General features: G+C 38.7%; 1 protein-coding gene across 11 annotated transcripts in view; it reads left to right on the forward strand.

The window, feature by feature from the left end:
- The window catches only part of Smu1 (Smu1 spliceosomal factor), a 154,416-nt gene that overhangs the window by 109,919 nt on the left and 29,497 nt on the right, over window positions 1-15,000 (forward strand). For all 11 annotated transcript variants that reach the window (XM_070097125.1, XM_070097127.1, XM_070097131.1 and 8 more), the window contains 2 exons: window positions 7,321-7,422; window positions 11,682-11,868. In XM_070097125.1, the coding sequence (XP_069953226.1) occupies window positions 7,321-7,422; window positions 11,682-11,868 (289 nt within the window). The remainder of the gene's footprint in view (window positions 1-7,320; window positions 7,423-11,681; window positions 11,869-15,000) is intronic.

Here is a 15,000-nt window from a genome sequence, read left to right on the forward strand (position 1 = left end):
GTGCCTTTACCGAATGAATTTATTCCCATCAGGAATAATGTAAATTAGATTAGTCCATTTCAGACCCTCAAAAATACACTTATAAAAGCGCTTACAAAAATACACTTACATAATTGGTCGTGTTGGGAGCAGTTCGATTTTTGAGGTTCCATTGTATTAGTATTAGTATTATCATTATTATTATCATCATTATTATTATCATGATTGATATACCTTGTTCACTGTAAAGAGGTTAGCTGGTGTGTTCATCTGTTTGTTTACATTCTTGGCATCTCACTCATTTACAGTGATATCTAAGGGTAAGTTTATTCAGGTACAGGTACATATAAATGCAGTTATATAAATTATCATACATAGCAGCATATGTGTAGATTACCTAGGATAATCCAAAAAAGTCAGTCAAAGTGACTTTTTTGGTATATCCTAGGTAATCTACACATATACTTCTATGTATGATAATTTATGTAACTATATTTATGTGTATCTGTACCTGAAGAAACTTACCCTTAGATACCATCGTAAACAAGAGACACCGATAATGTAAACAAACAGACGAACACACCAGCTAACCCCTTTACAGTGAATATCTTTTGTACTTCTTCCATTCTTTCCTCCTCCTCTTCTTCCCCCTTCCAAGTGTTGCTGTGCTTCCAACTCTCTCTTGTACTGTAGGTGCACAATAAAGTACAAATTTATACATAAAATATGAAGTCTAGGAGATTGCTTGATGCTGTTCTCATACAGCATACAATACCAACTGGTCGGAGAGATCTGGTCGTAAGTCCGAGCGATCGTTAAACGGGTAGGTCATTAAGTGAGGAGTGCCTGTACTGCCATTGGCCATCTAACTAAATTAATTCAGGAATCATTAAGCTCAGTTTCAATCACGTTTTGATGCTTAGTTTACAACTCCCGAGGTCAGACAGTCAAGGCTTCCATGGTTTCCTATTTTCTTGATGATGCTGACTTTGTGGTCTCTGTAGTATCTCTTTTTCCTTCTTTTTCAAATGATATTTTTTTTAACACACTAGCCATCTCCCGCTGAGGTAGAGTGACCTGAAAAAGAAGAAACACTTTCACCATTACTTGCCCCATCACTCTTGTCAGAAGTGTGCCTATACTACAGCTCAGATGCTCTTTCAAACTGCAACATCCCCACTCATTCTTCTAAGTGCAGGCACTGTAATTCCTGCCTTCAAAAAATTAAATTCAACTAACTGGTTTTCCTCTTCATAAATCTTACTTTCCTCACACTCCAACAGCACATCGAGTCACAAAAACCACTTGTCTCATCTCACCCCTATCTAACATGTTCAAACACCTGTTGGATGTCCCAGTTATTCCTTTAGCACGTATTTTGTGTACTATTACACCATAATCGCATTTGTCAAAGGCATTTTGTTTTTCTTCCAGTGCATCCAAGACCATATCGTAATGATCCAGTAGTTGAGAGGGGCGGGAGCAACCTGCTCTTGAATCCATGTTGCCCTGCATTGTGCAGTTTTTGGGAATCCAAGTGGTTTGCAATCATGCTTCTTAGCAGTCTTTCAAAGATTTTATGATGTGGGACGTTAGAGCTATTGGTCTATAGTTCATAGCTAATGCTTTGCTGCCACCTTTATGGAGTGGGGCTATATATTAGTTGTTTTTAGTGACCGTGGAATTTCAACCATGTCTAAGCTCCTTCTCCATAGTACAGTAGTCCCCCCAAATTCACGGGGATTACGTTCCAAGACCATTCACAAATTCGGAAAAACCGTGAATTCTGGATGCAGTTAAAAAATGCCTATTTTAATAGTTTAAACCCTAAATATGCCCCAAAAACACTTTAATTTCAAACTCAGCTTCATACATCACCCTTAAAAAAATAAAGAATGTAAAGATAAACCCCTATATAGTACTGTACTGCTATGTCTCCTGCAGTGCTAGAAGTAAAATGCCTGTGTTACCCCTATATGCATTATTATTCATGCAAGCCCATTTTCTTTGGTATACTGTAATTAATGCAACCCCATTTTCTTTGGTATACGTATGGTAAATATTTTATTATTTTTTTATTAACACCGGCTGATTCCCACCAAGGCAGGGTGGCCCGAAAAAGAAGAACTTTCGTCATTCACTCCATCACTGTCTTGCCAGAGAGGTACTTTACACTACAGTTTATAAAACTGCAACACTAACACCCCTCTTTCAGGGTGCAGACACTGTTCTTCCCATTTCCAGGACTCAAATCCGGCCTGCCTGCTGGTTTCCCTGAATCCCTTCATAAATGTTACTTTGCTCACACTCCAACAGCACGTCAAGTATTAAAAACCACTTGTCTCCATTCACTCCTATCAAATACACTCACGCATGCTTGCTGGAAATCCAAGCCCCTCGCACACAAAACCTCCTTTACCCACTCCCTCCAACCTTTCCTAGGCCAGTAAATATACGGTAAAAAATTTAATTTAGTAAAAGGAAAGTTAAATGTATGGAAATTTTGCTGAATTTACATTGATATTTGTTACAAACTTATTAACCCCTTGACTGTCGCAACCCCCAATCCTGAGGTGTCTCCTGGTGTTGCAAAATTTCAATAAAAAAAAATTATTTTTTCTTATGAAATGATAGAGAATCTTTTACCGATTGTAATGACACCAAAAAAACGAAATTTGATGGAAAACTGACGGAATTACGCTCTCGCAAAGTAGCGACCTCGGCGATATTTATGAATCGGCGATTTTGCCCACTTTGAGCCCTATTTTCGGCTAATTCCATTGTTCCAGTCGACCTAACTCATAGCTATTTCTTTTGAACTCAATTTTTTCTATCGATTGAGTACAAGAAACTGCCCATTTCCCTATTTCAAGTACCCAATATCGTGGTCAGAAATTTGCAATTTGGCCAATTTCACGAAAATTAAAAAATATGACAATTTCAAAATAAGGTCTAGAATGAACAATGCAGACATTCCTGGCTCTAAAATAACATTTTCTTTGCTCATCAGTCACATCTCCAGGCCCCTCTGATATTACTCTTGCTTTCTATTTTGAATTTTTATTCAAACAAAAAATAGAAGATTTACTGTTATGCAGACTTCTGCAGTACTGTAAAAGTTGTACAAATAATGTCAACCCATTCATGACTGCATATTAGAACGGCTAGTTGGACATTTATTGGACAATGACATCATTTGTTTACTTTTGAACATCGGCAAAAATCAAACATTTCCCCTACTTTGAGCTCCATTTCCAGGTTCTTTTTATAGTAAAACCAATCAAAATCACCTCTATTTCTATAACAAGTTTTCCATTCTATCAAATGAGACCAAGAAAACAAGAATACAACCATAAATACTATACGAAAATAGACCACAAAGTCGGCATTTTAATTAAAAAAACGGTCAGTTTTTTTTTTCTCATTATGCACTGCATGCTCCAGGATTTTTTTTATATGGTGCACTCTGACCACACAGACCCATTCTCTCACATGTGGGCCTACCAGCTTTCTCCTGCTTGATTTGAAGCCGCTAGAATTTATGAGTATATATACGTCAAACACGGTACCTCGTAAGACGTATGTATATGACCAAAACAGTCAAAGGGTTAAATTATATTTTTCTTAATATTTAGTGTTAAAACACACAAAAAATTATATATTGCCATGAGAAAAGTCAAAATTTCCGCGAATTTGCAGGGATTTCCACAAACAATTATTAGTTAGGTTCTAACGAAAAATCTGCGAATTACTAAAGCCACGAATTCGGAACGGCAAATTCACGGGGGTCCACTGTATACACTTAGGGCACACAAGAGAGGTTTCTTGCAGTTCTGAACCTTTTCAGGGTCCAGAGGCAAAATTTCAAGGGGTGCTCCAGTGTCCAAGAAATTTTGAAAAAAAAAAAAAAATTATTTTTTCTTACAGAATTAAAGATAATATTTTTGTGAAGGTAATAAAACAAAACAAAAAAAATTCCTGATCTGTACTTACCAAGATATAGAGGCGGGAAATTGACCCAAAATGACCGGGTGGCGGCAACGTCAGCGAGTTCCACAAATCGCATTTCTTTCTTTCAACACATTGGCCGCATCCCACCGAGGTGGGGTGGCCCAAAAGGAAAACCGAAAGTTTCTCCTTTTACATTTAGTAATATATACAGGAGAGAAGGTTATTAGCCCCTTGCTCTCGGCATTTTAGTCACCTCTTACAACACGCATAGCTTACGGAGGAAGAATTCTGTTCCACTTCCCCATGGAGGTAAGAAGAAATAAGAAGAACTAGAAAGAAAATAGAAGACAACCCAGAGGGGTGTGTATATATATGTTTGTACATGTATGTGTAGTGTGACCTAAGTGTAAGTAGAAGTAGCAAGACATACCTGAAATCTTGCATGTGTATGAGACAGAATAAAAAGACACCAGCAATCCTACCATCATGTTATTAGAATCAATTATAGCTGACATTATTAGAAGTCACCTTGAAGAGCATAACTTGATAAACGAATCTCAGCATGGATTCACGAGAGGTCGTTCCTGCCTGACAAATTTACTGACGTTCTTCAATAGAACATTTGAGGCAGTTGACAGTGATAAAGAATATGATATTGTTTATTTGGATTTTAGTAAAGCCTTCGATAGAGTACCTCACAAGAGACTCTTAAGAAAAATGGCAGCTCATGGTATAGGAGGTAAAGTTCTAGCATGGATAGAGGCATGGCTTACCAATAGAAAGCAGAGAGTTACCATTAATGGAGTGAAATCTGAATGGGGATTAGTCACTAGCGGCGTTCCACAAGGATCAGTTTTAGGCCATCTCTTGTTCATAATTTACATTAATGACCTTGATGAAGGGATTACGAGTGGCATGAGTAAGTTTGCTGATGATACAAAGATAGGCCGTATAATTCACTCTGAGGAGGATATCAATGAACTCTAGGACGATTTGGACAAATTAATGTCTTGGTCTGAAAAATGGCAGATGAGGTTCAATGTGGATAAGTGTAAAGTACTAGCCCTTGGTAATGAAAATAACTCTCGAAGCTATAATCAAGGTGAAGTAGAGCTTGATCATACAGAATGTGAAAAAGACTTAGGAGTCATGGTAAGCAGAAATCTAAAGCCAAGACAGCAGTGCCTTAGTGTGCACAACAATGCCAGCTGATTACTTGGATTTATTTCAAGAAGTATAAGTTGCAGAGATTGGTGGATGAATTTGGTAGGGTATGTAAAAGAAGAAAATTAAAAGTGAATATAGGAAAGAGTAAGGTGATGAGGATAACAAAAAGATTAGGTGACAAAAGATTGGATATCAGATTGGAGGAAGAGAGTATGGAGGAGCTTAATGTATTTAGATATTTAGGGGTGGACATGTCAGCAGATGGGTCTATGAAGGATGAGGTGAATCATAGAATTGATGAGGGGAAAAGGGTGAGTGGTGCACTTAGGAGTCTGTGGAGACAAAGAACTTTGTCCATGAAAGCAAAAGGGAAATGTGTGAGAGTATAGTTGTACCAACACTCTTATATGGGTGTGAATCTTGGGTGATGAATGTTGCAGCGAGGAGGAGGCTGGAGGCAGTGGAGATGTCATGTCAGAGGGCAATGTGTGGTGTGAATATAATGCAGAGAATTTGTAGTTTGGAAATTAGGAGAAGGTGCAGGATTACCAAAACTGTTATCCAGAGGGCTGAGGAAGGGTTGTTGAGGTGGTTCGAACATGTAAAGAGAATGGAACAAAACAGAATGACTTCGAGAGTGTATAAATCTGTAGTGGAGGGAAGGCGGGGTAGGGGTCAGCCTAGGAAGGGTTGGAGGGCAGGAGTAAAGGAGGTTTTGTGTGCGAGGGGCTTGGACTTTCGGCAAGCATGCGTGAGCGTATTTGATAGGAGTGAATGGAGACAAATGGTTTTTAATACTTGATGTGCTGTTGGAGTGTGAGCAAAGTAACATTTATGAAGGGATTCAGGGAAACCGGCAGGCCGGACTTGAGTCCTGGAGATGGGAAGTACAGTGTCTGCACTCTGAAGGAGGGGTGTTAATGTTGCAGTTTTATAACCGTAGTGTAAAGCATCCCTCTGGCAAGACAGTGATGATGTGAATGATGATGAATGTTTTTCTTTTTTGGGCCACCCTGCCTTGGTGGGAATCGGCCGATGTGTTAAAAAAAAAATACACATACATACACTTAAAAGAACATATGAACGCTGTAAGACGAAAAGCCTTAAAACTGGGCCCTACTGTATATATAAAATATGCAATAACTTTAAAACACTTGAAACTTTGGAAAGTTTCCAGACATGATTGGGAGAAATGCATAGCTCATGGAGGAGTGAACAGGTGGTGTGCAGATACCATAACAGTGAATCAGGAGCCATATAAATGAATTTTTGGATATAGTTTGAAGTGTCCATGTTAGGGAATTGCCGTAAAGCAAAGTGCTGTAAAGCAGGGCCATCCTTTATCTATTTGTTGGCCTAACAAGATGCAAGGTTTATGACAGGTTTTGGGTGACCATTGCCAGAGCTTTGGTCATACTGCAGCCAAATCTAGTCCACATAGGTGTGCTTTTTGTACTGATCATGAATCTCAAAGTTGCAGCAACCGATATTCTCCCTGTTGTATTAATTGCTCCTCCACAAATGCTCTTCAGGTCAAAATTCATTTTATGTCTAGCTCAGACTGTCCATAGATGATGCTGTAGTGTTGTAAATTGATGGAAAATACAAATTTTAGTTTAAAAAAAAAAATCCTTAGGCTGCTTAACACCATTGAGGGTGGGATTATTGAATGTCACTTCAATATGAAAATTATGCATGGTATTGAAGTTTTGAACAAGTTTTCTCTTGATATTCTGTATTTGACAGAAACATGGTTGGTTCAGTCTGACATAAGTTATTGCAGCCACTGTCCCCAGGTCCTTTTCAGCTTATCATATTCAAAGGTCAGTGGCTACTTTGGTGGCGGAGCTGTAGCCATCTGTTCTTCATTTATGTCATGTGCTTATTATCATATATCAGTTGGTCAGCCTATTGTACCATTTAAGGTCATGGAAGAAGTGGTTAAATGCCATCAGCAGATTGAGAGACTGATGGTTGTATATTGTCCTGGCACTGATGGCACAGATTCCTTGTTTCTTGATGAATTGAGTTTCCTCATTGAATCATTTATAAAAAAGAGTGGTTATGTATGTGGTAGCTTTAACTTCCAGGTTGTCTGCAAAACGAGCTCTATTCATGTGAATTCTTGGAGCTAATAGATCTAACCTCTAAATTATTTAAACTGTAATTATTTACTGTAATAAAATTAATTTGCTTTTTAGTAATCACATAGTTTGCTTCTAGAATCCATGGGCTAAAATCTGGCAAGACCTTGAAGGAGTTCCGAGGGCATTCATCCTTTGTCAACCAGGCAACCTTTACACAAGATGGTCATAACATAATAAGGTTGGTTGCCAAAGTTTTCATTACACCAAATAATAAACCTAATCACCAAGTCGTCTTTAAACTATATGGTCATAACATAATAAGGTTGGTCACCAGGCCTTGTTTGCACCAGATGGTCAAAACATATTAGAGAACATCCTAAAAAATTAAAATACAGGAGATTTGATCTTAACAAACAAGGAGGAACTAATTAGATACATAACACACTTAACCCTTAAACTGTCCAAACATAGATCTACGTTCACTCGCATAGCGCTCTGAATATTTTGAAAAATAAAAATATCTTTTTTTTTTTTTTTTTTTTTTTAATGAAGAGCACATTTTTCTACATGTAATAGGATTAAAAAACAAATTTAGGGTCAGTACTTACCAAAATATAAGATCGCAAAGTTGGCTCTGGATGCTCACCTGATGGCAACATCGACTCCTGCCGCTTGCAGAAGTGTTGCCTATATACCTTTTTTTCTCGTTTTTATTTTAATTTATGTATTTTTTATGTTCTGATAATTACAATTTATAATAGTTCTTGTGATTTCATAGCCAAACTTTGTTCTGACACTAATATTAGATACTGAAATAGTACTCAAATAGTTACAATCACATTGACAGGTGAACATTTACACCTGCCTGGGTTATTTACTGTTGTCTAGAAATATATCCAAAGTATAGGTACCATCCGACTTACGACCAAGCTTGGTTCTAACCAACCAGTCGTAAGTCAGAATGTCATGTCGAGCCTTACTACTGAATATCAACATCACACTTTTGTAATGATTTTATTTTATTGTTTTATTTTGGTATTTCATTTTTTACTTTTTATGCTGTTACTACTGCATTTTATACTGTAAGGTTTAGGATAAACACTGTACAACACAAACAGTTGTTTATTTCACAGAAATTTGGCGTACAAAACATGGTCGTAAGTTGAGTGGTCGTAAGTTGGATGGTAGGTATTTATAGGTCCCAGCAATGTTTTAGACATGCTGGAGTATACCTTGAAGCATGGTGTTATGAAAGGCATCCCTATACTGGTGACAGCCCAGTGACATTTGATAAATACCCACTGCTCCAGCTAACCCTCGCTATATTTGTTATCATTGTTACACACAAACATGTCTTGTCTGTCCGTCTATGTATCTGTCTGTCTGTCCACCTGCCTGCCTACTTGTCTGTTTCTACTTATCTGTCTAGCTCTGCTTATCTTTTTTTCTATCTATCTGGAGTATATGTGAAACTCCTTGAAGAATGGTGTTATAACAACTGTTGACATCCCAGTGACATTTGATAAATGGGCACTTGGGGAACTCTGGCTTTATTTGTTTTCACTGATACACACAAACATGTTTGTCTGTCTATCTGAAATTTTTGGGTTATCCTAGGTAATTTACACTATGTATAATATCTGTACTTATGTGTACATGTGAGACAGAGATATAGACAGAGAGACAGCCAAAGCCAGCCAAAGCCAGCCAGCCAGCCAGCCAGCCAAAGCCAGCCAGTGAGCCAGCCATTCGGCCAGCCTGCCGAATCCATAAGAAAGAAGGAACACTGAAGCAGGCCTACTGGCCCATGCAAGGCAGATCCATGTCCTCAACCCATCCCCCCCAGCTTAGACCAATGACCCACCTAGTTAGGTCACATCCACTGAAGGAAGGAGCACGACATCAGACCTAGTAGGACAAGCTAGTCAGGTCCAGCTCATATCCACCCACACTCACTCATGTATTTAGCTAACCCTCGCTGTATTTGTCATCACTGTTACACACAAACATGTCCATCTATCTATCTATCTGTCTACCTGTCTCTGTCTGCATGCCTGTCTGTCTCTGCTTATCTGTCTTTCTGTCTGCCTGGAGTATACATATATGAAACTCCTTGAAGAATGGTGTTATGACATCTGTTGACAGCCCAGTGACATTTAATAAATGGGCACTTGGGGAGCCCTAGGTTTATTTGTTTTCACTGATACACACAAATATGTTTGTCTATCTATCTGTCTATCTATCTGTCTGTTTATCTTCGCCTGGAATTTTTGGGTTATCCTAGGTAATTTACACTATGTATAATAACTGTGCTTATGTGTACATATGAGACAGAGATATAGATAGACAGAGATATAGACAGCCACAGCCAGCCAGCCAGCTGGCCAGCCTGCCAAATACATAAGAACATAAGACAGAAGGAACACTGCAGCAGGCCTACTGGCCCATGCAAGGCAGGGCCATGTTATCCCCCCTCCTTCAGCTTAGACCAATGACCCACCTAGTCAGGTGACATCCACTGAAGGAAGGAGCACGACATCAGACCTAGTAGCACAAGCTAATCAGGTCCAACTCTCACCCACCCACACTCACTCATGTATATTTATCTAACCTATCTTTACTTTCCTCTTAAAAGGGGAGTGTTAATGTGACATGGCATCAGTGAATCCCTGGTGTTTGCCATGCTGTTTGCTCTGACTGGCATTCAGTTGAACTGGTGTTCCCACAAGGTACTAAGTGGCCCCAGATTTTTTTAATACTACACACACTGAGTGCACAGACCCATTCTTTCATGTGTAGGCTACTCAAGCCTATTGTGCCAAATTTGGACAGTTTAAGGGTTAAATGCAATGAGCTTTGATCATAACATTATTGAAGTACAGACGAGCATAAATTCATTCTTGGAGAACCAAAAAATCAGACAACATGAAGGAATATTCAGTAAATTTAATTTAAAACCCCAGAGAATTGAGACTAAATAAACAAAGAACTATCACAAAGTCCCTAGGAAATAGACTTCAGCACCCGTAACCTGTATTAGTGCATGAGAAAGCTGAGTACAGTGCCTGTATAAAATATATTCCAGTGAGAAAGTATACAAGGAGATCAACTATTGAAATAAAATGTAGAAGACAGTACAAAAGAAGAAAAGGGGTTACAATAAAGGAAAGAAAATCTATACCAAGAAATTAGGGATATAGATAGATCCTCTCAAGGAAGGCTCCTTGATGATGGTGAAGGGCTCTCGTTTCAAGAAAATTGACCTGACCTTCCCTTGGATCAGACCTAATTGCCTCCCAGGTACTGTATAAACCCTGTAACAGATATAAAACCAGATGGAAGAAGCACAAAAACAACAAATGATATTCAAGAATTGCAAAAAAAAGCTCTTAATATTTCTACATATGTAGAAATGCTAGTAAAGACCTGCCTCTAGAATTAGCCTACTGCTTACATGAGCTTCAAATGCAGATGCTGCAAAAATATGAGCAAAATCATGAATGAATAGTTTGAATCAGTGTTCAGTAATCCACTAGATGACAGGAGAAGTGAGGTAAATATTTAGCTAGCGTTTTCATTACCTCTACCCATTGTACAAATCACATTTCTGACATGAGTACAAATCCTCATGAATTTGGAAAAGAAATTGAAAACATGAGCACACATGAAGTATGTATGATTCATTCGTGAAACTGTATTTATAAAGAAATGCAAAATACCACTATCACAAGTACATACTACTGATCATATGTTGACCAGAGCCATATTTCCCGAGGAAGACTGGGAAGGGAGGATGTTATATTTTCACTGCATAGTCAGTATAAATAACAAAAAAAGGCACAATACCGTGACTGGAATGATACACAAATAACCCGCACATAAAAGAGAGAAGCTTTACGACAACGTTTCGGTCCGACTTGGATCGTGTGACTTTGTAAATGGTCCAAGTCGGACCGAAACATCGTCGTAAAGCTTCTCTCTTTTATGTGCGGGTTATTTGTGTATAGTCAGTATTAGGAGCTTCAGCATCCAACAATCTTGTGCAAGTGTGTTAGATAAGTGTGAGTGGCATTAAGTGGTTTTTATGATTTAACATGTTGGAGTGTGAGCAGGGTAACATTTACGAAAGGATTCAGGGAAACCAGTCAGATGAACTTGAATCCTGGAGGTAGGAAGTACAGCACCTACACTCTGGAGGGGTGGGAATGTTGTGGCTTGGAGGATCATCTGAACTGTGATGTAAGAATGCTTCTGGCAAGACAGTAATTGAATGAATGATGGCAAAAGCATTTTCTTCTTTGTTGGGTCACAAATCTTTTCCTTGGTGGAAAACTGGGAGTGAGTGATAGTAAAGGTTTTTTCTGAGTCTACCTTGGTGGGAAACAGAGTGAATGGTGAGTGTTTCCTTCTTTGGGTCACCTAAACTTAGTATAAAATGGCCAGTGTAGTAATAAAGAAACAACTTGTATGGTTCCTAATGACTAATATTTTGAATAGTGCCTCATCAGATGGAACTGTGAAGGTGTGGTCTGTCAAAACTACAGAGTGCATCGCAACCTTCAAATCATTAGCTGGTGTAACGTCAACAGATCTTCCAGTGTATTCTGTCCACATTCTGCCGAAGAATCCTGATCACATTGTTGTTTGTAATCGCTCCAATACTGTCACTATAATGAACATGCAGGTAAGGTATTCCTTCAGTTGTAACGTCTATACTTTTTTCTTTAATGACCATTTTTTTAACATTGATGATGATAATGCAATAATAATTATACACTAGGGCCCCACTTTACGGCGTTTCGCCTTATGGCATTCCACAAATACGGACATTTCAGATTATGACCAAAACTCTCTATACAGCTTGCCCCCCGTCCCACCCGACTCACTAATACGGTCTCCGGGCACCACTCAGTTTGTTTACATTCTCCGTGAGCTCCATGTCTCTTCAGTATGTCTGGAAACTTTGCAAAATTTCAAGTGTTTTAAAGTTACTTCATATTTTATATTCTTCTTTCAACAAACCAGCCGTATCCCACCAAAGCAGGGTGACCCAAAAAGAAAGGCAGAAGTTTCTCTTTCTAAATTTACTAATGTATACAGGAAAATGGGTTACTAGCCCCTTGCTCCAGGCATTTTAGTTGCCTCTTATGACATGCATAGCCTATGGAGGAAGAATTCTGTTCCACTTCCCTATGGAGATAAGCAGAAATAAACAAGAACAAGTACTAGTAAGAAAATCCAGAGGGGTGTGTGTGTATATATATATATATATATATTTTTTTTTTTCAACAAGTCGGCCGTCTCCCACCGAGGCAGGGTGACCCAAAAAAGAAAGAAAATCCCCAAAAAGAAAATACTTTCATCATCATTCAACACTTTCACCACACTCGCACATTATCACTGTTTTTGCAGAGGTGCTCAGAATACAACAGTCTGGAAGCATACACATATAAAGATACACAACATATCCCTCCAAACTGCCAATATCCCAAACCCCTCCTTTAAAGTGCAGGCATTGTACTTCCCATTTCCAGGACTCAAGTCCGACTATATGAAAATAACCGGTTTCCCTGAATCCCTTCACTAAATATTACCCTGCTCACACTCCAACAGATCGTCAGGTCCCAAGTACCATTCGTCTCCATTCACTCCTATCTAATACGCTCACGCACGCTTGCTGGAAGTCCAAGCCCCTCACCCACAAAACCTCCTTTACCCCCTCTCTCCAACCCTTTCGAGGACGACCCCTACCCCGCCTTCCTTCCCCTATAGATTTATATGCTTTCCATGTCATTCTACTTTGATCCATTCTCTCTAAATGACCAAACCACCTCAACAACCCCTCTTCTGCCCTCTGACTAATACTTTTATTAACTCCACACCTTCTCCTAATTTCCACACTCCGAATTTTCTGCATAATATTTACACCACACATTGCCCTTAAACAGGACATCTCCACTGCCTCCAACCGTCTCCTCGCTGCTGCATTTACCACCCAAGCTTCACACCCATATAAGAGTGTTGGTACTACTATACTTTCATACATTCCCTTCTTTGCCTCCATAGATAACGTTTTTTGACTCCACATATACCTCAACGCACCACTCACCTTTTTTCCCTCATCAATTCTATGATTAACCTCATCCTTCATAAATCCATCCGCCGACACGTCAACTCCCAAGTATCTGAAAACATTCACTTCTTCCATACTCCTCCTCCCCAATTTGATATCCAATTTTTCTTTATCTAAATCATTTGACACCCTCATCACCTTACTCTTTTCTATGTTCACTTTCAACTTTCTACCTTTACACACATTCCCAAACTCATCCACTAACCTTTGCAATTTTTCTTTAGAATCTCCCATAAGCACAGTATCATCAGCAAAAAGTAACTGTGTCAATTCCCATTTTGAATTTGATTCCCCATAATTTAATCCCACCCCTCTCCCAAACACCCTAGCATTTACTTCCTTTACAACCCCATCTATAAATATATTAAACAACCATGGTGACATTACACACCCCTGTCTAAGACCTACTTTTACCGGGAAGTAGTCTCCCTCTCTTCTACACACCCTAACCTGAGCCTCACTATCCTCATAAAAACTCTTTACAGCATTTAATAACTTACCACCTATTCCATATACTTGCAACATCTGCCACATTGCTCCTCTATCCACTTTATCATATGCCTTTTCTAAATCCATAAATGCAATAAAAACTTCCCTATCTTTATCTAAATACTGTTCACATATATGCTTCAATGTAAACACCTGATCTACACATCCCCTACCCACTCTAAAACCTCCTTGCTCATCCGCAATCCTACATTCTGTCTTACCTCTAATTCTTTCAATTATAACCCTACCGTACACTTTTCCTGGTATACTCAGTAAGCTTATTCCTCTACAATTTTTACAGTCTCTTTTGTCCCCTTTCCCTTTATATAAAGGGACTATACATGCTCTCTGCCAATCCCTAGGTACCTTCCCCTCTTTCATACATTTATTAAACAAAAGTACCAACCACTCCAACACTATATCCCCCCCTGCTTTTAACATTTCTGTCATGATCCCATCAGTTCCAGCTGCTTTACCCCCTTTCATTTTGCGTAATGCCTCACGTACCTCCCCCACACTTACATTCTGCTCTTCTTCACTCCTAAAAGATGGTATACCTCCCTGACCAGTGCATGAAATTACTGCCTCTGTTTCTTCCTTAACATTTAAAAGTTCCTCAAAATATTCTCGCCATCTACCCAATACCTCCATCTCCCCATCTACTAACTCCCCTACTCTGTTTTTAACTGACAAATCCATATTTTCCCTAGGCTTTCTTAACTTGTTTAACTCACTCCAAAATTTTTTCTTATTTTCATTAAAATTTCTTGACAGTGCCTCTCCCACTCTATCATCTGCTCTCCTTTTGCACTCTCTCACCACTCTCTTTACCTTTCTTTTACTCTCCATATACTCTGCTCTTCTTATAACACTTCTGCTTTGTAAAAACCTCTCATAAGCTACCTTTTTCTCTTTTATCACACCCTTTACTTCATCATTCCACCAATCACTCCTCTTTCCTCCTGCCCCCACCCTCCTATAACCACAAACTTCTGCCCCACATTCTAATACTGCATTTTTAAAACTATTCCAACCCTCTTCAACCCCCCCACTACTCATCTTTGCACTAGCCCACCTTTCTGCCAATAGTCACTTTTATATATATATATATATATATATATATATATATATATATATATATATATATATATATATATATATATATATATATATATATATATATATATATATATA

The sequence above is a fragment of the Cherax quadricarinatus genome, chromosome 56, assembly GCF_038502225.1.
Source record: "Cherax quadricarinatus isolate ZL_2023a chromosome 56, ASM3850222v1, whole genome shotgun sequence".
Taxonomy (NCBI): Eukaryota; Metazoa; Arthropoda; class Malacostraca; order Decapoda; family Parastacidae; genus Cherax; species Cherax quadricarinatus.